This window comes from Neoarius graeffei, chromosome 6 (assembly GCF_027579695.1).
Source record: "Neoarius graeffei isolate fNeoGra1 chromosome 6, fNeoGra1.pri, whole genome shotgun sequence".
In the NCBI taxonomy this organism is placed as follows: Eukaryota; Metazoa; Chordata; class Actinopteri; order Siluriformes; family Ariidae; genus Neoarius; species Neoarius graeffei.
In genome coordinates, this window is record NC_083574.1 from 8417721 (window position 1) to 8443124 (window position 25404).

Below are 25404 nucleotides of genomic sequence, written 5' to 3' on the forward strand. Positions count from 1 at the left end.
CCAAGTATTTAATCTCTGTGGAGTCATTGTTTCTTTAGTGCTCCAGGGTGTGATAAAGTCTTTGGAGTCAATTTTGTTCGTGCTCCATTCTGTTTGACGGTCGTTGGAGTTGCTGGAGTCACATGAGGCCATTTGTGAACAACTGTTGTTCTTGGAGGCTAAGGTGTGAAATATCCTGGGTAGGGATGAAAGGACAGCATTGTAAGTGGGAGATAGGTGGTGTTGCAGACCTCCTCCTCTGTTGAGGGATGGCTTCCTTTACTCCTCTTTCAAACCATCGGTCTTCCCTGTCCAAAATGTGTACATTGCTGTTCTCAAAAGGAGTGTGCCTTCTCCTTTAGGTGTAAACAGACAGCAGGGTCTTGGCCTGAAGAATTGGCCCTCCTGTGTTGGGCCATATGTTTGTTTAGTGGTTGCTTGGTTTCACCAATGTACAGGTCCGAGCATTCTTCGCTGCATTGGACAGCATACACCAGGCTGCTTTTCTGGTCACACTAGCCCAGTATAGTCAGACAAACCAATGAAGTGAACTGAAGAAGCCTCTTGGATGAGAGCTGAAACATCTTCAAAGACTTAAAACCAAGTCCAGTTGCGTTCGACTCAATTTCCTTGAGGTAACTATGACCTGGATGAATGAGAATATTCACAGGCTTTATGAGCGCATGTCAACCTGTCCCAAGTCTACCCCATCCAAAGTCTCCCCGCTCTCTCCTACTGTTAATTTTATGCCACTGTGTGTAATTATATACAGGACCAGTCACATGTTTAGACACCTTCTAATTAAATGTTTTTCTTTCTTTTTATGAATTAAAAGACACTTCTTCATGTCTTAAAGTAATGATGGACTGTCTTTTCTCTTTACTTACAGTGGTTACTTGAAAGTTTGTGAACCCTTTAGAATTTTCTATATTTCTGCATAAATATGACCTAAAACATCATCAGATTTTCACACAAGTCCTAAAAGTAGATAAAGAGAACCCAGTTAAACAAATGAGACAAAAATATTATACTCTGTCATTTATTTATTGAGGAAAATGATCCAATATTACATATCTGTGAGTGGCAAAAGTATGTGAACCTTTGCTTGCAGTATCTGGTGTGACCCCCTTGTGCAGCAATAACTGCAACTAAACGTTTCCGGTAACTGTTGATCAGTCCTGCACACCGGCTTGGAGGAATTTTAGCCCATTCCTCCGTACAGAACAGCTTCAACTCTGGGATATTGGTGGGTTTTCTCACATGAACTGCTCGCTTCAGGTCCTTCCACAACATTTCCATTGGATTAAGGTCAGGACTTTGATTTGGCCATTCCAAAACATTCACTTTATTCTTCTTTAACCATTCTTTGGTAGAACGACTTGTGTGCTTAGGGTCGTTGTCTTGCTGCATGACCCACCTTCTCTTGAGATTCAGTTCATGGACAGATGTCCTGACATTTTCTTTTAGAATTCGCTGGTATAATTCAGAATTCATTGTTCCATCAATGATGGCAAGCCATCCTGGCCCAGATGCAGCAAAACAGGCCCAAACCATGATACTACCACCACCATGTTTCACAGATGGGATAAGGTTCTTATGCTGGAATGCAGTGTTTTCCTTTCTCCAAACATAACGCTTCTCATTTAAACCAAAAAGTTCTATTTTGGTCTCATCCATTCACAAAACCTTTTTCCAATAGCCTTCTGGCTTGTCCACGTGATCTTTAGCGAACTGCAGACGAGCAGTAGTCAGTGGTCGAGTTGTAAAATCAAACCAGGGGGGATGGTGACATTTTTAGTCGCGTGTCGACCCATCGGTCGGTCCGTCGGTGGGAAACTGGTTTGCTTTTAGGAGGGTTTGCACACAACGTAGGTCTGTGGACCTTGTTCATTTACCAGACATACAGTATTTTGTGCTGATAAAGTGTGTAGTACACACTGTGTACCCTTTTTATTGTTGTAAAAAACATAATACACTGGTATTTTACTGTAAAACATGCACAGTGTGGATGTCATGTGTCATATTTAGTCAGTCTCCTGGCTGACATACCTACCACATTCTCCATATTAGGGTGAAATGCAGATGACAAATTTGAAGTGTAACTTCATAGTCATGGTAGGCTCCTTTTAAATCATTTGGTAAATACTTTATTAAAACCTCAGCAGGCAATGTAAATGAACAACTGAATCTTTTCATATCAAGTCAATAGAATTTTTATTCAAAGCTGAACATTGGGAACATTGAGTTAAATACAGAGGTAGGTAGGGAACCAATAAGTTAAAACAAGCAACAGTAAATTGTAAATCAGACTAAACTTCCTAAAATATGTTTGAGGCATTATGCATTTTTTTGTTTTTTCCTTTTTGTTATTATTGTGTTTATTCTTATAACGTTGTAACATTGATTCCCGCTGTTATCTAGGTCACGTGACACCTTAACGTTGACGGTTACCAAGGAGCTGCCTTGGATACTTTGATACTTTGCTTCGATACATAGCAGCACTTTGATACATACTGGATACAAGCTAGCAAAATGAGTTAAAAGCAGGCATCTTTGGAAAGGGGAAAAGGCCCATTGAGGAGACAGAAGAAGAGCCTATGACGAAGAAAAAGAAAGCTGCATTTTAGCAGACACTTTGTCGAGTCCTACACCAATCCTGCTCTGCCTTGCATGTTGTGACCGGCTCTCTAATGAGGCAATGAAGCCTTCAAAACTGCTAGTGTCATTTATTTTAGCCTTCCTGTCTTGTATAACACTTTTTGTTGCCTGAAGAATAACAAACGAACGTCCAGGCTGATTAAATTAATGGCCTTATACAAGAAATCAAAGCTAACATGAACCTGAGTAAGCTATCGATAGCTGGCTAGACTCCAAACTAACATTCATTATGATAGCTGTGTTGTTATCCGCTGCCCACAAATTAGGCTACATATCGGTAACTTTACAGCATGATAGTGGGCTCACAGAAAGTGTGACTGATATTCGTAACTCTTGACTTACCTCCTGAAATGTTTTTTCTTGCGATCTTAAATCCGAACTTGCTTCGGTCTTGCTGTCCACTCCACTTGGCCATGATGCTGCAATCCGCTGCTGTCACTGACGCCAAATGAAATAAAAAATAAAGGAACCCCAACTGAATGTCACCTCCTCAAACGCTTCGCTTGCGTGTGCCCTCTCTCGCGGTAGCTTATTGTATGCTCAGTTTCAGCAAAGCTACGTGGAATGGCATTTCTAATTCCAATGTTAAATAGAAGTAATGTCCACATTTATTGATAAAATTGCTCAAGGGAAGGGAGGGGGGATGCCCGTTTTAGAGGGGGGATGATTTTGACCATTTTTTATTCCAGGGGGATGGCATCCCCCCTCAACTCGAGTATAGGCAGTAGTGTTCTTTTTGGAGAGCAGTGGCTTTGTCCTTGCAACCCTGAACACCATTGTTGTTCAGTGTTCTGCTGATGGTGGACTCATGAACATTAGCCAATGTGAGCGAGGCCTTCAGTTGCTTAGAAGTTACCCTGGGGCCCTTTGTGACCTCGCCGACTATTACAGGCTTTGCTCTTGAAGTGATCTTTGTTGGTCAACCACTCCTGGGGAGGGTAACAATGGTTATAACTCTCCTTTGTTCCTGCCATGATGCACTTCCACAAACGTGTTGTGAAGATCAGACTTTGATAGATCCCTGCTCTTTAAATAAAACAGGGTGCCCACTCACACCTGATTGTCATCCCATTGATTGAAAACACCTGACTCTAATTTCACCTTCAAATTAACTGCTAATCCTAGAGGTTCACATACTTTTGCCACTCACAGTTATGTAATATTGGATCATTTTCCTCAATAAATAAATGACCAAGTATAATATTTTTGTCTCATTTGTTTAACTGGGTTCTCTTTATCTACTTTTAGGACTTCTGTGAAAATCTGATGATGTTTTAGGTCCTATTTATGCAGAAATATAGAAAATTCTAAAGGGTTCACAAACTTTAAAACACCACTGTAACACATTTTCTGTGATACAAGAGGAATAAATGTTGTTTATTTTTTCTTACATCACACACACGCAAGTGTTTTATTCCTTTCATAGCACATCTATGTGATTTGGTGACTATGTAATAATTGTGACATTATTTCCACTGGGCATTATGTCTTGTATTGTGTCTGTGTCAGGTGCTGAGCAGCAGCGTGGTGTGTCAGAGTGTGTGTGAGTGTATCATGGGTGTACATGTGCCACAGTCGCCTCCTGAACTGAATCTGACTTTACAGTCGTATGAACAGGAGCAGATGTTGGAATCCAGATTCTTCCAGCTGGGTGAGATCAGCTCTGTACATTCTGATTAAGAGTTCCTCCAGTGTGTCACTCATCTTTTTACAACTCAGAACGGTTCTGTGTAGTTCCTCTGCAGAGCTCCGTTCTGGAAGTCGAGGTCTCTTCCACCAGCGCCGTGCTGAACTGGACCGACTGGACCCGTGAACAAGCGCAGCACGTGTGTGTAGACGCTCAGTGTTGGACGCTTTCATCGTCTCAGCCGTCGCTCTTGGTGTCAGGACTACAACCTGGAACGCGTTACACAGTGACTGTAGAACAGAAAACACACATTCCACAGGTCAATATCACACTCACGCAGAAGCTGCAGCTGGGTATAGAGACAGGTATACACACACACACAATACCATGATGCATCTTACATGTATATGGACAATCCTCTTTTATCAGTATAGATCATGACTAAAAACCATTGTTAAAAAAAAAAGCCAGCTTCAAAATTATTGGCACCCTTTCAGAAAAATTTGTGTAGTATATAACACAGTTCAACGTTTCCACTCGAACAACTGGGAAAACCAGGTTCTTCAAACAAAAATGATTGACATTTGAGCATTTATTCTTAAAAACATGCTATTTTGGCACCCCTAAAGAATTGCGTACACTACGTTGTCCTTTTAAGCGGCACGGTGGTGTAGTGGTTAGCGCTGTTGCCTCACAGCAAGAAGGTCTGGGTTCGAGCCCCGTGGCCGGCGAGGGCCTTTCTGTGCGGAGTTTGCATGTTCTCCCCGTGTCTGCGTGGGTTTCCTCCGGGTGCTCCGGTTTCCCCCACAGTCCAAAGACATGCAGGTTAGGTTAACTGGTGACTCTAAATTGACCGTAGGTGTGAATGTGAGTGTGAATGGTTGTCTGTGTCTATGTGTCAGCCCTGTGATGACCTGGCGACTTGTCCAGGGTGTACCCCGCCTTTCGCCCGTAGTCAGCTGGGATAGGCTCCAGCTTGCCTGCGACCCTGTAGAACAGGATAAAGCGGCTAGAGATAATGAGATGAGACGTTGTCCTTTTGGCACCCCTAAAGAATAGCAAGGCAAAGCAGTTGTCTACCTCTGCTTTGTATCACTTAAACACACACACACACACACACACACACACACATGCCAGGTTAAATCTAGCCCCTAATACATTCCTCAGTTCATCCCCTTGGGAAACACTAAGGTTTTATGGAGAGTCAGAAGTGGTTCAGAATCGAACCCATTTCAAATGCAAAGAATACTTACCGTAAAGCTAGACTGCCTTTCAGAGTTTTCAAGTCTAGGTCATAAGAAGAATTTTCCCCGACACCTAATTATTTTTGTTTTGTGGACCGAAAGCTACTGAATTCGATTCGCAGACTTCCAACTTTATTAGTTTTTTAAAAAATAGAACAATTAATGAATTTAGTGTCACGTGGCCCTAAATTCTCTGCTATTTTTTCCTGCTTCACCATGCATCACGTGGTGGACTTTCCCTGTTCGCACAAGGCATTGTGGGAAACAAATTTGAAACAGGAGAGAAAAATGGAGGACGTGAGTGTGCGAATGAAATGTGAAAGACCGACTACAGTAATGGAAAGAAAGCGAGAAGAAAAGACGTTATGTTATATACGAAGGAAAGGAAACGCAGGACCAAACTAATAAATATCGGCACTCAGCGAGCACCTCGGTGTGATCAGCTGTTCGTTTAGCGACAGAATGATGGAACTGTCAGTGCACAGTTAAAGGTAAACCTGTAGATGGCAGTAACACAACACTGGATGCCAGCTGTTGTAAAATCCAAAAGAAGAAGAAAAAGAAGGAGAAGGTGGTAAACCTGCTCATGCACGCACGCACGCACACACACACACACGGACTTCTTCTGTCTGCTTGACTGCGCAAAGTGAGCAATTTCATGCACATTATCTGCTCAGGAATCCTCTCAAATTAAATAACTTCCCAGCCACAGAAGGGCCTGTTTTGAGAGGCAGAGGTCTCCATTCCTCGATCGTACTTTGTCAATTCAACCTCCTTTGTTACAGACAGATCAAAACCTAACACCACTGTAATCAAACATCCTCGTCAATCTAAACCGCTTGTTTTCACCACTGATAGGCTCATAATGTTATTATACAGTTAGGTCCATAAATATTTGGACAGAGGCAACATTTTTCTAATTTTGGTTCTGTACATTACCACAATGAATTGTGAACAAAATTCAGATGCAGTTGAAGTTCAGACTTTCAGCTTTAATTCAGTGGGTTGAACAAAATGATTGCATAAAAATGTGAGGAACTAAAGCATTTTTTAAACACAATCCCTTCATTTCAGGGGCTCAAAAGTAATTGGACAAATTAAATAATTGCAAATAAAATGTTCATTTCTAATACTTGGTTGAAAACCCTTTGTTGGCAATGACTGCCTGAAGTCTGGAACATCAGCAGACGCTGTGTTTCCTCCTTTTTAATGCTCTGCCAGGCCTTTACTGCAGCGGTTTTCAGTTGCTGTTTGTTTGTGGGCCTTTCTGTCTGAAGTTTATTCTTTAACAAGTGAAATGCACGCTCAATTGGGTTGAGATCAGGTGACTGACTTGGCCATTCAAGAATATTCCACTTCTTTGCTTTTATAAACTCCTGGGTTGCTTTGGCTTTATGTTTTGGGTCATTGTCCATCTGTATTATGAAACGACGACCAATCAGTTTGGCTGGATTTGAGCACACAGTATGTCTCTGAATACCTCAGAATTCATCCGGCTGCTTCTGTCCTGTGTCACATCATCAATAAACACTAATGACCCAGTGCCACTGGCAGCCATGCATGCCCAAGCCATCACACTGCCTCCACCATGTTTTACAGATGATGTGGTATGCTTTGGATCATGAGCTGTACCACGCCTTCGCCATACTTTTTTCTTTCCATCATTCTGGTAGAGGTTGATCTTGGTTTCATCTGTCCAAAGAGTGTTCTTCCAGAACTGTGCTGACTTTTTTAGATGTTTTTTAGCAAAGTCCAATCTAGCCTTTTTATTCTTGAGGCTTATGAGTGGCTTGCACCGTGCAGTGAACCCTCTGTATTTACTTTCATGCAGTCTTCTCTTTATGGTAGATTTGGATATTGATACGCCTACCTCCTGGAGAGTGTTGTTCACTTGGTTGGCTGTTGTGAAGGGGTTTCTCTTCACCATGGAAATTATTCTGCGATCATCCACCACTGTTGTCTTCTGTGAGTGTCCAGGTCTTTTTGCATTGATGAGTTCACCAGTGCTTTCTTTCTTTCTCAGGATGTACCAAACTGTAGATTTTGCCACTCCTAATATTGTAGCAATTTCTCGGATGGGTTTTTTCTGTTTTCGCAGCTTAAGGATGGCTTGTTTCACCTGCATGGAGAGCTCCTTTGACTGCATGTTTTCTTCACAGCAAAATCTTCCGAATGCAAGCACCACACCTCAAATCAACTCCAGGCCTTTTATCTGCTTAATTGAGAATGACATAACGAAGGAATTTCCCGCACCTGCCCATGAAATAGCCTTTGAGTCAATTGTCCAATTACTTTTGGTCCCTTTAAAAACAGGGTGGCACATGTTAAGGAGCTGAAACTCCTAAACCCTTCATCCAATTTTAATGTGGATACCCTCAAATGAAAGCTGAAAGTCTGGACTTTATGCCCATGTCCATTATATAACTATAACGTGAATATGTTTCAGTAAACCGGTAAAAAAACAAAATTTGTGTCAGTGTCCAAATATATATGGACCTAACTGTAAGTGTCTGACAGCATAGAAAGGATCCCTACAGAGATACAGCGGAGTCTGTTTACCTCAATAACTGTAAAGAAACTGTAGAAAATGACTTGTTTCTACACTCAATGTTTCACCTTTCTCTCATCTCAGTCTCTGACGCTTCACCACATTCTCGTAGTCGATTATCACACAGGGGCTGTTTTCTGGCTCGAATAAATAGTGACAGTCACCAAATTTAAATACCTCATCCATATTGTTGTAATCATGTAAATATTCAGGCATTACTTTGGAAATAGACTTATTAATAGAATTCGGAGTTAAAGGTGTTCCTTTAACTGTGAATCGAGTCTATCTGGCTACCTTTTAGAAACTTATAGAAACGCGTTTTTTTTTTTTTTAAATTCAAGTTAAAAATATTTCGCTCACAGAATGGGGTATTCATTTTGTAAATAATTTTCTTTTCCAAATGTTTGCAAAGGGTGCCATTAATTCTGAAATCGGCTGTACTTGGAGAAACAATTGCTCTACAAGTAAGCTGACATACTCAAAACTGTCAAACTGAGTTGTATGGTTATGATATGGTGCATTGTTAGCTCATCCAGCCAACAGGTGATGAGTTTATGCCATAATGTGGTGTCTGTCGTCCATCCGGCATCGTCCACATTTCATGAAAATCACTTCTTCTGTCTCAGTTCTTCACCGATTTTTATTCTTTTTGGCAGGAAGGTAGGTCTGCCTGGGGTGCATGTGGCTTCTAGCCAAATTTGCATAATTGCAATTAATAATGAAGATATGGAGTAAGTAATCAATCCTTAATGAGCAGTTTCTACACAAATCGCTTCTTCTCCCTCAATTCTTCACCGATTTTGATTCTTTCTGGCATGAAGGTAGGGGTACCTAGGGTGCGTATAACTTCTACCCAGACTTGCTTCATTACAATTATTAATGAAGTTAATAGTGGACTAGTTAAGCCTTAATGAGCAGTTCAACAAAAATCACTTCTTCTCAGTCAATTCCTCGCCGTTTTTGATTCTTCCTGGCAAATAAATTGGTATTCTTAGGGTGTATATAGCTTCTGTATATAGCTTGCAATATTTATCGCGCAAGGTGGCCCACTTTAGATCGCTCCTTCTGGACTAGACGGGGCCGGAGTGAGCTACGCCGTCATTGACTGTCTTGTTCATATCTCTAACTCTAATCCCTGCTGTGTTCCTGCAGGCTGGTGTCCTGTGGGCTGGATAGCGACAGGGTGGAACTGTTTCCGGGTCAGACAGGATGTACAGACGTGGTCTGAAGCACAACGGGTGTGTGAGAGTATCGGCCCAGGAGTCCATCTAGCCAGTACAAAGACGGACACTGACTTTCTGTCTGTCTCTGCCAACCTACAGTCCCACAACCACCTGCTGCTGCTGTGGACTTCTCTGAATGACCAAGGGGTATCTCTCTCTCTCGTTTAACCGACAGTCCATATTAACACATTTAAAAACATGTAAGATCATGGATATGGTGACGTTTTCTGTGAGGAGATGTTTATTTAGCATTTATGTCTGCATGAGAGTCTCCAGTGTCAGTGTGTCTGTGCTTTGACCCAGGAAAGCCCTACCTTGTTTACTGTTTCTGTCTCAGGAAGAGGGTCATCTGTGCTGGGCTGATGGCTCCGTCTACAACCTGAGTGTCGCTGTAATATCATCTCTCTCAGCCAATCAGACGAACTGTTTCGCCCTTCAAAGGAACGCTACAGGACCAGGCTACTTCTTCACTTCTCTCCTGTGTGACATACAGCTTCCCTTCCTCTGCCACATGCCATGTGAGTGAGAGAGAGAGAGATGGAGACAGTCTCACAGTGTATGTGTGTGTGTGTAACCTGTGTGTGTGTGTGTGTGTGTGTATGTAACAGTGCTGCAGGGATCTTTCTCTGGCCTGTCTGTGGACAGTGTGCAGGAGACAGAAGTGGTCTTCAATTGGTCAGACATTTCTCAGGCCCACTCGGTTCTCGGCTCAGCGCTCAGCCTGCATGTTCATGATCAGTCTGGTAGCCGAGTCCTTACACACACTCTGCTTGGACACACACTGAATAGAAAGATTGTGTGTGGACTGTCCCCTGGACACATCTATTACATCTCACTCAGCCTTACACACCCCAGTGGAGCGTCTCAAACCCTCGGGCCGGTTCTCATAGTTAAAACCAGTGAGTGCAAACACACACACACACACACACACACCAATGTACTGTCATAACACTTTGATCCTCAGATTCAGGTTCATTAACAATTAATACCACACACACACCCCTCTCTTGAATTCTTGATTCTGATTGGTCAGCTGATGTTGATTAATTTTCTCAATGTGCTCGTTCCTGTAGGTTTTTATTTTATGTTGTACAGTGCGTCTTTTTCTATTCACATGTCTGATAACTTGCTGCTGCAACAAAACAATTTCCCAGCTTGGGATCAATAAAGTAAATCAATCAATCAATCAATCAATCAATAATTTCTATAGTAACACCAATACATTGTATGAGCTCACATAATTTAAGCCAAAATAAATGTTTTTCTTTCTTTGTAAAAGAAACATGTACATATAAAGAAATGCTGTAGACCAAAAATGGCTTAAAAATAATGAAATGAAATGTTTCAACATTTAAAAAAATACTATAAACAGTAATCAGTAAGCCATAATCAATGAAACAAAGTCAATATTTGGTGTGAGACGACCCTTTGCTTAAAAAATATATATAATTGTATTCTCAGGTCCAATGAGTGCAGTTTTATGCGGAAATGATCTGTAGGTTTTACTGAGCATCTTCCAGAACCAGCCACAGTTCTTCTGGACACTTTGACTGTCACACTTGCTTCTTCATTTTGCACCAAAACCCAGCAGCCTTCATTATGTTTTCTTTTTTAATCTGAAAAGTGCTCTCTTATGGAATATGCTGTGCAGATACATTACAATCCCCCCCCGTAACATTTAATTTAGTGCTGAAAAAACAAAACAAAAATGAACGTTTAGAACTCTGAAATGTTTTTGTACTGACTCGATAATGCAGACGTCGTAAAACAGAAATCTACACTACCGTTCAAAAGTTTGGGGTCACCCAGACAATTTTGTGTTTTCCATGAAAAGTCACGGGCGGCACGGTGGTGTAGTGGTTAGCGCTGTCGCCTCACAGCAAGAAGGTCCTGGGTTCGAGCCCCGGGGCCGGCGAGGGCCTTTCTGTGTGGAGTTTGCATGTTGTCTGCGTGGGTTTCCTCCGGGTGCTCCGGTTTCCCCCACAGTCCAAAGACATGCAGGTTAGGTTAACTGGTGACTCTAAATTGACCGTAGGTGTGAATGTGAATGGTTGTCTGTGTCTATGTGTCAGCCCTGTGATGACCTGGTGACTTGTCCAGGGTGTACCCCGCCTTTCGCCCGTAGTCAGCTGGGATAGGCTCCAGCTTGCCTGCGACCCTGTAGAAGGGTAAAGCGGCTAGAGATAATGAGATGAGATGTCACACTTTTATTTACCACCTTTATTTTATTTACCATTTATACACCCTGGACAAGTTGCCAGGTCATCACAGGGCTGACACATAGACACAGACAACCATTCACACTCACATTCACACCTACGGTCAATTTAGAGTCACCAGTTAACCTAACCTGCATGTCTTTGGACTGTGGGGGAAACCGGAGCACCCGGAGGAAACCCACGCGGACACGGGGAGAACATGCAAACTCCGCACAGAAAGGTCCTCGCCGGCCACGGGGCTCGAACCCGGACCTTCTTGCTGTGAGGCGACAGCGCTAACCACTACACCACCGTGCCGCCCCGCTGAATTCATATTGTCTAAAATTGAGTAAAGATTCTGGAGAATTAAATAAGAAGAAATGAAGCTCAGGAGAACTTTACACTAAACATTCCTTACTTCAGAGTGTGGCGCAAGTCTCCTGAAGAGTAGGTGGGGCTAGTAGCCATGACAATGACTAACTGACAGCATGCTGTCCAGATACTATAGGTTACATACACTACCGTTCAAAAGTTTGGGGTCACCCAGACAATTTTGTGTTTTCCATGAAAAGTCACACTTTTATTTACCACCATAAAGTTGTAAAATGAATAGAAAATATAGTCAAGACATTTTTCTGGCCATTTTGAGCATTTAATCGACCCCACAAATGTGATGCTCCAGAAACTCAATCTGCTCAAAGGAAGGTCAGTTTTATAGCTTCTCTAAAGAGCTCAACTGTTTTCAGCTGTGCTAACATGATTGTACAAGGGTTTTCTAATCATCCATTAGCCTTCTGAGGCAATGAGCAAACACATTGTACCATTAGAACACTGGAGTGAGAGTTGCTGGAAATGGGCCTCTATACACCTATGGAGATATTGCACCAAAAACCAGACATTTGCAGCTAGAATAGTCATTTACCACATTAGCAATGTATAGAGTGGATTTCTGATTAGTTTAAAGTGATCTTCATTGAAAAGAACAGTGCTTTTCTTTCAAAAATAAGGACATTTCAAAGTGACCCCAAACTTTTGAACGGTAGTGTATAACAAAGTTTGTATGGAAACAACAACAACAACAACAACAGAGTGCCGAAGACTTTTGTACAGTACTGAATATCATGGCCACATTTTACTAATTTATTCCCAAAATATCTATTCATTCCCTTGTCTTAGTTAAATCGTGGTTATGTTGAAAACGAGGAACTGAATTAGGAAAACTGCACTGTATATAGCTCCGTAGTGACAAGCTGTGTTTTTGTTTGTTTGTTTTGTTTGTTTGTTTTATTCACTGCAGAGTAAGGAAAAAAGAAAGGCTGGTGAAGTGATTGTTTATAGCTGCTATAACATCAGGGGCGTATCACCCGCAGGGGATGCGTACGTTTCATCCCCCCCACTTTTGTTGAAACACAATTTCATCCCCCGCACTTTTGTCAGATTAAAATGACATCATTATGAAAATTATACAGCTACTATAAAATGTGTAACAAGGAAGTAAACTATTGCCATAACGTTAGACAAAAAACAGCCACGCAACGGACTCAAAACAGTTTTTCTCACCCGACCAATCAGCAGTGCCGTGAATATAATAGCCAGTTTGCGTAGCGTGCCGAAAGCGCTCAGTAATACAGTATCTGTCTGCAGAGCTGCGGAGCCAACACCAGTTTTCCCGCTCCTGATTCACCGTTCCAGGTTTGACGTCGCATGCGGTGCTTACTGTGCCTGGCTCTGCGGCTCTGCACACAGACCCTTCTCAAAGCGCTTGTGATGCCGTCGTTCAAACAGTTGTCCCAGGCGCCATGCCCTAAAAGATTGTGTTAATAGTAGTTACTAGTTGTAAAGTCAGTTGAGGCAAGTTTTTTATTACAAGTGTGTGTGTTTGTACCAAGTCTACTTTCCATGCATTATAACTGCTTATCACTTTTTAGAAGAGTTTTTCAATTGAGATTTAAAGGCATTTCAAATCAAATGAATGTTCAATAATTGTTGTACAGTAATGTTATTTGGCCATTAAGTGTTTGTTGTATGTATAGTCTATTGCATCATTTTCAAATTTTATGCATTAAACCTGATGTAATGCATGATGCAAACAAGTTTTGTACACGAGTTTGAATAATTAAAGACATTAAAAGCAGGAACTGCCCCGTCTTATTTGAATGCTAAACTAAAGAGGTCCTTCCAGGATGCTGCGCTTCTCCAACATGAACTGATGAGCCATGCCTCCTGCTCACACAAAGTGATCCCAGTCCAAACTGTTATGCATGATGGTGTATGATCTATACACTGTGTATGACTTCTTGGGCTATGTGAAGTTTTTGGTTTTGTTTATATCAGTGTATACCAGTGTAGGCAGCAATACTGACATCTCTGTTATAGAACAGTATCCTGTTACCTAGAATTATCACTCAATACTTTTTGCCGTCACTTACTGAATAATTACATAACCCTGGCAGTAACAACACCAAAACCCAACATGATAGATCTCTGCATGAAATGCAGAACTTGGCTGGAGTCAACTGGATTTATAGGCTTTCTGCTGTCCTCCCTTTCATTTGCATCCATGGACCATGGGTATGAAAAAGTTCCATATCGGTCATTGACAGTACATCACAGTGTACACGCCGGGCGTGTATATAGCCATAAACCGATTTCTAACGATATGGCTTCCCCATTCCAGAACACCCCCACTTTTGGAAAGCTTGATACGCCCCTGTATAACATGACTGATAATGTAACTGGAACGAGCTTGATTCTCAGATATTCAGCAGTAGTAAATGCAACTATAAATGGATAAAAAGCATGACCTCATTCTTTAATAAATAATTAAAAAATAGTTTTGGTAAATTTACGTAGTATCAGAGGAATAAAACAAATTGGGATAAAAATCAACTTCACTTTACGTATTTTTGTTTTTAAAATAACCAACAAGTCATAAGTGTTATGTTCCTTACATTTTTTTAAATCTTAAATTTCATTCCTATTATTTATTTTTGAATTTTTATTTGTACAATTTTTTTTTTTACAGGACCAAACCCTCCACAGAACGTCACAGTGACGGATGTCACATCCAGTCAGATTGCCCTATCCTGGGCTGACCCTGAATTTACCCATGATGCTTTGTTTGAGCGATACTTCCTGTGCTGGGTGGATGTAGCCTCTGGCAGGGGGCGGGGCTTGTGGTTGAACAGAGGGAATCTCAGTGCTGTGATTGGTGATCTGGAAGATTTTCATGTTTACAGAATCAGTCTGGTGTCAGTTACAGCAGAAGGGGTGGAGAGCTCTGAGGCCACACCCCTGCTTATCATCACAGGTGTGATATGCTACCATAATTATTGGCACCCTTTATTAAAAAAAAAAGAGCATACGAGTGATATTTTGAGATTAAACATAAAGGGACAATGTGGAGTTGTTGTTTCTAAAAGAAAAGATTTTAGTGTGTACATTAAAAAAAAAAGTTAAATTATTGGCACCCTCCAGAGTTTACATTTGATGGAACCCTGGAGGAAATACGAGCACTGAGTCACGCCCTGTAATTTCAAACAAGGTTGAATTTTTTTTTTCCTTTTCAAAATTTTACTCTCTTTTATATTTTAAGCTCTGCCAGGTTTGTATATGGACTATGCTCTTTAATTCAGACTTCCATGATTTAGGATGATTCAAATCTGGAGAATGTCAGTAAAACCGTGGAACATATAATTTATTTTATAAAAATATAAATTAAGTAGGGGCGGCACGGTGGTGTAGTGGTTAGCGCTGTCGCCTCACAGCAAGAAGGTCCGGGTTCGAGCCCCGTGGCCGGCGAGGGCCTTTCTGTGCAGAGTTTGCATGTTCTCCCTGTGTCCGTGTGGGTTTCCTCCGGGTGCTCCGGTTTCCCCCACAGTCCAAAGACATGCAGGTTAGGTTAACTGGTGACTCTAAATTGACCGTAGGTGTGAATGTGAGTGTGAATGGTTGTCTGTGTCTATGTGTCAGCCCTGTGATGACCTGACGACTTGTCCAGGGTGTACCCTGCCTTTCGCCCGTAGTCAGCTGGGATAGGCTCCAGCTTGCCTGCGACCCTGTAGAACAGGATAAAGCGGGTAGAGATAATGAGATGAGATGAGATATTATGGCCAGTGCTACTGAAGGGTGCCAATATTTCTGGAATTGACTATATGTTTTTATTACAATTTGTTTTTCAGTCTTTTTAAAAAAAGTGTTTTTAAAATTTTAGAAGTAAATCATTATCTGTAACTCTGTAATGCATTTTTATGCAACAATTTCTGTAAAAAGGGTGCCAACATTTCTGAACTTGACTATATTTTTAGTACATTTTATTGGCTCATATCATTTCTTCTTTTCAGTTTTAGTATGAAACGATTGTTAAATCAGTGTGTGCGTGCGTGTGTGTGTGTGTTTCAGAGGTTAATCCTCCACACAGTGTTTCACTATCAGCTATTGGGACAGAAAACGCAACCGTGTGCTGGCAGCAGCTTGGTGATCATGAGGTTGATGCATATCACATCCAGCTACGGCCACGCCCTCCAAGTCAAGAGCGCTTCCGAGAATTCTGGGTGAACAGCTCGGACTGTATTACATTTTCAAAGCTTGTGCCTGGTGAGACGTATGATGCGGGTGTGGCTACAGAAAGGGGCGGGAACAGGAGCGTGGAGAAAACCTTACAACTGACACTAAGTAAAAATCGACAATACTTTTTCTATTTACATTTCTGCCAGTGTTATTATACACTCAGGCTTAAAGACTATGCATGTTGTATTTGATGCTTTTAGAGCCACAGATGGTCCGAGACGCCGTCCCGTACTCAGTGGACATGTTCTCCGTGGTCCTTTTTGTGCAGATGCCCATGAGCGGTGTTTATGATGGCCTTACTGTAGCTTACAGCAGGAACAGCACCTGGATCCCGATGTCCAGAGGGGCCAATAAAGCTGTGGTGGGAAATCTGAGTCCAGGAACCGCGTATGATTTCCAGCTGTTTGTCACCAGTAGAGGCGCGAGCAGTGACGGCTTCAGATTGCGCTCAGTCAGAACTTGTGAGTGAAAGCTCATCGAAAGCAACGTAGGACAACTTTGTGAATCACAAAGCAGATTTACGAAAACTGATTTTTTTCATATTCACTTCGCAAACATGATTTGCATCTAGCCACGCCCATAAAACGGCATAAAACGCAAAGGTCACATAGAGCTGGAAACAAAATGGCAAGTAAACAGTGCAAAAGCACCTTTTAAGCATGGGGTGTCTTACAGTGGTGCTTGAAAGTTTGTGAACCCTTTAGAATTTTCTATATTTCTGCATAAATATGACCTAAAACGTCATCAGATTTTCACACAAGTCCTAAAAGTAGATAAAGAGAACCCAGTTAAACAAATGAGACAAAAATATTATACTTGGTCATTTATTTATTGAGGAAAAGGATCCAATATTACATATCTGTGAGTGGCAAAAGTATGTGAACCTCTAGGATTAGCAGTTAATTTGAAGGTGAAATTAGAGTCAGGTGTTTTCAATCAATGGGATGACAATCAGGTGTGAGTGGGCACCCTGCTTTATTTAAAGAACAGGGATCTATCAAAGTCTGATCTTCAACACATGTCTGTGGAAGCGTGTCATGGCACAAATAAAGGAGATTTCTGAGGACCTCAGAAAAAGCATTGTTGATGCTCATCAGGCTGGAAAAGGTTACAAAACCATCTCTAAAGAGTTTGGACTCCACCAATCCACAGTCAGACAGATTGTGTACAAATGGAGGCAATTCAAGACCATTGTTACCCTCCCCAGGAGTGGTCAACCAACAAAGATCACTCCAAGAGCAAGGCGTGTAATAGTCAGCGAGGTCACAAAGGACCCCAGGGTAACTTCTAAGCAACTGAAGGCCTCTCTCACATTGGCTAATGTTAATGTTCATGAGTCCACCATCAGGAGAACACTGAACAACAATGCTGTGCATGGCAGGGTTGCAAGGAGAAAGCCACTGCTCTCCAAAAAGAACATTGCTGCTCATCTGAAGTTTGCTAAAGATCACGTGGACAAGCCAGAAGGCTATTGGAAAAATGTTCTGTGGATGGATGAGACCAAAATAGAACTTTTTGGTTTAAATGAGAAGCGTTATGTTTGGAGAAAGGAAAACACTGCATTCCAGCATAAGAACCTTATCCCATCTGTGAAACATGGTGGTGGTAGTATCATGGATTGGGTCTGTTTTGCTGCATCTGGGCCAGGACGGCTTGCCATCATTGATGGAACAATGAATTCTGAATTATACCAGCGAATTCTAAAGGAAAATGTCAGGACATCTGTCCATGAACTGAATCTCAAGAGAAGGTGGGTCATGCAGCAAGACAACGACCCTCAGCACACAAGTCATTCTACCAAAGAATGGTTAAAGAAGAATAAAGTTAATGTTTTGGAATGGCCAAGTCAAAGTCCTGACCTTAATCCAATGGAAATGTTGTGGAAGGACCTGAAGCGAGCAGTTCATGTGAGGAAACCCACCAACATCCCAGAGTTGAAGCTGTTCTGTACGGAGGAACGGGCTAAAACTCCTCCAAGCCGGTGTGCAGGACTGATCAACAGTTACCAGAAACGTTTAGCTGCAGTTATTGCTGCACAAGGGGGTCACACCAGATACTGAAAGCAAAGGTTCACATACTTTTGCCACTCACAGATATGTAATATTGGATCGTTTTCCTCAATAAATAAATGACCAAGTATAATATTTTTGTCTCATTTGTTTAACTGGGTTCTTTTTATCTACTTTTAGGACTTGTGTGAAAATCTGATGACGTTTTAGGTCATATTTATGCAGAAATATAGAAAATTCTAAAGGGTTCCAAACTTTCAAGCACCACTGTAGATCTTCCAGTAAACCTCCAGATAATCTTGATGGATGTCTTGTGTCCTCACAAGGATAGGAATATCTGACAATTTTGACATTGTGGGGACCTTTTGCTGGTCCCCATGAGGAAAAATTGTGCAGCATTTATTTAAAAAAAAAACAAGGTCAACTGTGAGCTATTGCTCACTTACATATCCTGCCGCTCTCAGAATGCAAGCAATCGAAGGAATAGATTAGATTAGATAAAAATAGGACGCTTATTATAATATGAATGTTGACTTCAACAAATAATTAAACTCTGAAACAAGTAAGTAAAGAGCAGTGTCTCTCCCCAGGGATTTCAAACAGCATCCTGGTAAACAGTCATTTTGAAACAGCATTTTGCTTCTTGAAATAGCGTCAAAATCCACGCTATGTTTCGTAAATGCATTAAGTTGGTAAACAGGAAGTCGATGTGTGACAGACCTGAAAATGGTATACATGGTATAGAACCCCAAGCTGAAGTTTGGTACCAAGTGGCTATGATTTGTGGTTGCTGAGAAAAAGGGTGTTTCGGACGGATGGGCACAGGTAAACCAGTATACCCCACAAAAAGTTTCCTTTTGGTTACTGTGGTTAAGCTTAGGGTTGTAGCATTGCATTAAATAGTAAGACAGACGTTTTGTGTGTGTGTGTGTGTGTGTGTACAGGTCTGGCACCTCCATTGCGTGCGCGTGCCGGTGTTGCGACGAACCACTCAGTAGAAGTATTGTGGGATCGAGCGGCGGGTCATGAACACACATATGAAGTGCTTTGTATGGACTGTACTGACACTGCCATGGTAAGAACAGAAATATTACTACATATTAACAATTACTGTATTTTCTTGTCTTTCACTGAACATATTAAAGGAGCAGTAGGGTGCATCAGTTGCCCCCTAAAAATGAAAAGTTCCTCCAATCATGATGCATTTTTGTTTTTATGTTCCTTTTGGGGTGGCATGGTGGTGTAGTGGTTAGCACTGTCACCTCACAGCAAGAAGGTCCTGGATTCGAGCCCCGTGGTCGGCGAGGGCCTTTCTGTGTGGAGTTTGCATGTTGTCCGCGTGGGTTTCCTCCGGGTGCTCCGGTTTCCCCCACAGTCCAAAGACATGCAGGTTAGGTTAACTGGTGACTCTAAATTGACCGTAGGTGTGAATGTGAGTGTGAATGGTTGTGTGTCTATGTGTCAGCCCTGTGATGACCTGGCGACTTGTCCAGGGTGTACCCCGCCTTTCGCCCGTAGTCAGCTGGGATAGGCTCCAGCTTGCCTGCGACCCTGTAGAACAGGATAAAGCTGTTAGAGATAACGAGATGAGATGAGATGTTCCTTTTGGTAAGAAAACACACTGGGTGAAATATTTTGACAAAATTCAAAAGTTTAATGGTGGCACCAGGAACTCAAAGTTATGGAAAAAGCTGCTATTTTATGACTTTGACAAAATTTGATCACTTTTCATGAAACATTATGGCACCTTATAGAGTATACCAAATATCTTAGATACTGTAGACAGTATGTCTAGAACGTCTAAAAATATTTGGAGGTTTATTTTAGGGTGTCACTAGCATTATCTATCAATGTTATAACCCTGGTTTTAAGCTTGCTGCCTATGCATATGCTAGCCCCTATTAAAGTTATAATGATCCTGGATTACCTGTTTTCAAGACAACTGAAGATACAAGTGAAATGTTAAGAAGCAAATTCTCAGTGTCTATTTCCTATGTGGCCGTCTCAGATTTGGAACCATTACTCTGTCTTTTGCTACAACTTGCACAATGTTCTGGAATCTTTCTTCTATTGTGGCAGAACCAACTTTCTCATGGGCTAGTTTAACCCCACGCTCTGCCACATCATTTGTCACAATGAAGTTTGTGAGTGTTGCCTTTATCCTCTGGTAAGATGCCAAGCCATCCCATTGTGACACTGGTGTTGAGAACAGATGATCATCAACTATATCAAAAGCTGCAAAGAACAGCCACAAGTCTTCACCTATGAAGTTTTCCAGTTTGAGGGCCACAAGAAATCAATAAATGGAGTCCAACATTGTGATTCAAACCTTACGCGAAAACATAAAATAAGCGTTTTTTGGCAAAATGTGAACCTCATGGTGCCACCATTAGACTTTTGAATATGGTCAAAAAATTTTACAGGATGTCTTTATTGGTGAAAAGGAACACCCAAACAAAAATGCATCAGATTTTATGAAAGTGAGGGCAACTGATGCACCCTAAGGAGCAGTGTGTATTTTATCGCTCTCTACTGCCTGCAAGGTGTACTGCCATAAAAGCATTCCTCATCCCTTTAACTGACCCAAGCCCTGTAGTTTCCGCTTTACGCCTTATTTCAAAATGTCTGTAATTTCATATAAACACACACAATACACCCTCTAGTGTTCAAAGCATGGAAATGCATTATTTACAGATGGATTGAAATGCCACCGCATCATGAGTAGCCATATCTGTGACGAATCTCAGTCATCCAGGTACAGAGTAATCTGTGGTTGGTTGAAGAGAGCAACTGGACTTGCTTGAAGATTCTTGAAAACGTTTCGTCTCTCATCCTAAAGGCTTCCTCAGTTCTGTCTGACTAATAGGGAGTATCCAGTATTTATCCTCTCATGGATCATCATAGAATCCGAATCAGAATGCTGATGGCTGCATTGTAGGTGGCTGATAAAAGATGTCATAGACACCCACCTCTGTTCAATGATGGCCGTTCCAGGTTGACAAAAATGAACGATCCTCTCTGGCTAAGATGTCTGCCAGCTTTCTGGAAGTCCTCTCATAGGGATCTCATCCCAAAGTGTGTAGAAACATATCTGTGACGAATCTCAGTCATCCAGGCACATAGTAATCTGTGGTTGGTTGAAGAGAGCAACTGGACTTGTTTGAAGATTCTTGAAAACGTTTCGCCTCTCATCCTAAAGGCATCCTCAGTTCTGTCTGACTAATAGGGAGCATCTAGAATAGGGAGAGGACTTCCAGAAAACTGGCAGACATCTTAGCCAGAGAGGATCGTTCATTTTTGTCAACCTGGAACGACCATCATTGAACAGAGGTGGGTGTCTATGACATCTTTTATCGGCCACCTACAATGCAGCCATCAGCATTCTGATTCGGATTCTATGATGATCCATGAGAGGATAAATACTGGATACTCCCTATTAGTCAGACAGAACTGAGGATGTCTTTAGGATGAGAGGCGAAACGTTTTCAAGAATCTTCAAGCAAGTCCAGTTGCTCTCTTCAACCAACCACAGATCATAAGTAGCCATGAGTGAGAAGCTAAACAGGACCAACTAACACATACAAATACACTCACCGGACACTTTATTAGGAACACCCATACATCCACCTGCTGTTTGATGCAGTTCTCTAATCAGCCGATCCTTTGACAGCAGCACGATGCATCAAATAAAATCATGCAGATACAAATCAAGGAGCTTCAGTTCATGCTCACAATGTTCAAACATCGGGATGGGAAAAACTGTGATTTCAAAGTGTGACTTTTCACTGTGGCATGGGTGTTGGTTTGAGCCAGATGAGTATTTCAGAAACTGCTGATCTCCTGGGGTTTTCACACGCAACACTCTCTAGAGTTTACACAGAATGGTGTGAAAAACAAAAAACATCGAGTTGAGTGAGCGACAGTTCTGCGGGTGAAAACAAATGCCTTGTTGATAAGAGGTCAGAGGAAAATGGACAGATTGGTTAGAATTTTTTTGCCAGGAAGGAACTCGTATAGTAACTCATATAATCAGTCTTTACAACCGTGGTGAGCAGAAAAGCATCTCAGGAGAAAAGCAACAGCGGAAGCATGTTGGGTTCCACTCCTGCAGCCAAGCACAAGCGCCGGTGAGTGTAAGTAAGTCTAGAGGTTGGGGGGGGCGTCGTGGCTCAGGTGGATAAGGTGCCATACCATAAATCCGGGGACCCGGGTTCGATTCCGGCCCGAGGTCATTTCCTGATCCCTCCCTGTCTGTCTCTCCCACTCATTTCCTGTCTCTACACTGTCCTATCCAGTAATAAAGGTGAAAAAAGCCCCAAAAAAATCTTTTAAAAAAAAGTCTAGAGATTGGACTTTTATTTAGGTGATGTAGCCTATCAACGTTGCCAAGCAAATGACTTGAACTCAACTCAACAGCTTGTTAGCTAGTTCATTTTTTTAATGCTAACTTCCTGGCACACAGTACATACAGTCTCTGAAATCTGTGCAAAATTTTCAACATACTCGAAGCAAATTCTGGAATGAAAAAAAAGGAAGGAAGGGTTTTGCAAACACATTGTAGCTCACAGAGCTTCCCACAGGATTGAAAGCACTTCAAATCGATCAAACCATGAAACTGGTAAAAGTTTCTTCAGGGTTCGCCGTGAACTAATAAAAAAAGGGTGAACAAACACAGGATTTCACAAAAAGACGTCTAGAAAGGTGGCTTTTGAACCTGTCACTGAAATCGAAGGGAGCCGAGTCGAAGCACGCTCGAGTTTCACTTGGTGAAAGGTTTGTATTTCCCTCTCAGCTCTGTCCTTAGTGTTTTCCAAGTACTTTTCTTGCTACGTGTTGTTATTTTACGGTACTTTTTTTTGGCCCACAGAAGACGTCTGGGCTTCTGGATCATGTTTAGATACGGCTTCTTCTTTGAACTATAGAGTTTTAGCTGGCAACGGCGGATGGCACGGTGAATTGTGTTCACAGATAATGTTCTCTGGAAATATTCCTGAGCCCATTTTGTGATTTCCAATACAGAAGCATGCCTGTATGTGATGCAGTGCCGTCTAAGGGCCCGAAGATCACGGGCACCCAGTATGGTTTTCCGGCCTTGACCCTTACGCACAGAGATTCTTCCAGATTCTCTGAATCTTTTGATGATATTATGCACTGTAGATGATGATATGTTCAAACTCTTTGCAATTTTACACTGTCGAACTCCTTTCTGATATTGCTCCACTATTTGTCGGCGCAGAATTAGGGGGATTGGTGATCCTCTTCCCATCTTTACTTCTGAGAGCCGCTGCCACTCCAAGATGCTCTTTTTATACCCAGTCATGTTAATGACCTATTGCCAATTGACCTAATGAGTTGCAATTTGGTCCTCCAGCTGTTCCTTTTTTGTACCTTTAACTTTTCCAGCCTCTTATTGCCCCTGTCCCAACTTTTTTGAGATGTGTTGCTGTCATGAAATTTCAAATGAGCCAATATTTGGCATGAAATTTCAAAATGTCTCACTTTTGACATGTGATATGTTGTCTATGTTCTATTGTGAATACAATATCAGTTTTTGAGATTTGTAAATTATTGCATTCCGTTTTTATTTACAATTTGTACTTTGTCCCAATTTTTTTGGAATCGGGGTTGTGTGTGTGTATATATATACACACACACACACACACTGTATATATAAATACCGGTGTGTGTGTGTGTGTGTGTGTGTGTATATATATATATATATATATATATATATATATATATATATATATATATACGTATACACACACACACACACACACACACACACATACATATATATATATATATATATATATATATATATATATATATATATATATATATATTAGTGTGTGTGTGTATATGTATACGTGCATATATATACACACCGGTATGTATATATACTGTGTGTGTGTGTGTTTGTGTGTGTGTGTGTATATATATATATATATATATATATATATATATATATATATATATATATATAATATATTTTTTTACTTATTTAAATTTACTATTCATCTTTGCACTATGCACCATATTGCACCAAAAGGGAAATCCTTTCTGTGATGAACAGCTAAAATCCAGATTCATATATCAGTAATATCACTTGTAAAATATCTGAACACTTATACCGTCATTCTGTGCTCACTGTATACTTTATATTTATTTAACTATTCCATACTTGACTTACCTGGATTACTTTGCACTATGCACCTATTTTTGTTGTTGTTGTTTGCTTGTTTGTTTGTGTTTATGCTTTTTTATCTGTTTTTGTACTATGAGAGCTAAGTGAACCGGAGTCAGATTCCTCGTGTGTGTCCACACACCTGGCAATAAAAGTGTTTCTATTCTATTCTATTCTATTCTATTCTATTCTATTCTATTCTATTCTATTCTATTCTATTCTATTCTAAATATGTAGCTTGTTATAGACTTTGGAGATGAGACTATAGAGAAAGGGTCAGCAGATTTAAGTTATGGGTGGGGTTTTTGTGTCAATATGTGCTGACCATGGTGATCACGAGCAACAATTTGTTTTTAATTTTCATAGCTCTTACCCTCATTGAACTGGTCACTTGAAATGAATTGATGAGTCATGTACAAGAGTTTATTTTTATATGGAGTGGTTAAACTCCGAAACGTTCATTTAACATTCACTAATGTAAACATAAGAATAATAAATATCAACTTGAATTTGAGTGCATTTGAACACAGTGTACCTGTAAGTGGAAAGTTCAGGAATGAAAACCTCAGATGGTTCCAGTAAAATGAACGTGATTCATTTTCTAATGTGTTAATATTTAGTTATTTGCAGCATGTTCATTAAAATAAAGCTGTACTGTGATCCTAAAGGAGGACGTACACCAGAAGGGGTCCCTGGCTGCAAAAGTGTGTGTGTGTGTGTGTGTGTATTGCAGGTGCAGAAAGTGTCACAGACTCGAGCGGTGTTTCATGGTGTGATCGCAGGAAAGCTGTGTAACATCTCAGTGCGTACAGAGAAGGAGTCTTTTAGAGATAGTGCACCAGTTTTCCTCACCATCAGAGCTTGTATGCACACACACACACACACACACACACACACACACACACACACACACACACACACTTACTTACTTACTTTGTACTGTTGTCAGACTACTTACAGTCCTGGGCAAAAGTCTTAGGCACATTTAAAGAAATGCTGTCAACCAAAAATGGCTTAAAAATAATGACATGAAATGTTTCAACATTAAGAAAATTCCTATAAATAGTAAGCAGTAAACCATAATAAATAAATAAATAAATAAATGCATCATCAATATATGGTATGAGTCGACGACCCTTTGCCGACTCGATAATGTAGAAGT

General features: G+C 41.1%; 1 protein-coding gene across 1 annotated transcript in view; it reads left to right on the plus strand.

The window, feature by feature from the left end:
• Positions 1-25404, plus strand: part of ptprq (protein tyrosine phosphatase receptor type Q) — a 197318-nt gene that overhangs the window by 6954 nt on the left and 164960 nt on the right. Inside the window, exons 3-12 of the mRNA XM_060923263.1 lie at positions 4147-4288; positions 4372-4629; positions 9209-9426; positions 9617-9797; positions 9888-10178; positions 14503-14787; positions 15879-16151; positions 16247-16507; positions 19000-19130; positions 24976-25105. Coding sequence (XP_060779246.1) covers positions 4147-4288; positions 4372-4629; positions 9209-9426; positions 9617-9797; positions 9888-10178; positions 14503-14787; positions 15879-16151; positions 16247-16507; positions 19000-19130; positions 24976-25105 — 2170 coding nt within the window. The remainder of the gene's footprint in view (positions 1-4146; positions 4289-4371; positions 4630-9208; positions 9427-9616; positions 9798-9887; positions 10179-14502; positions 14788-15878; positions 16152-16246; positions 16508-18999; positions 19131-24975; positions 25106-25404) is intronic.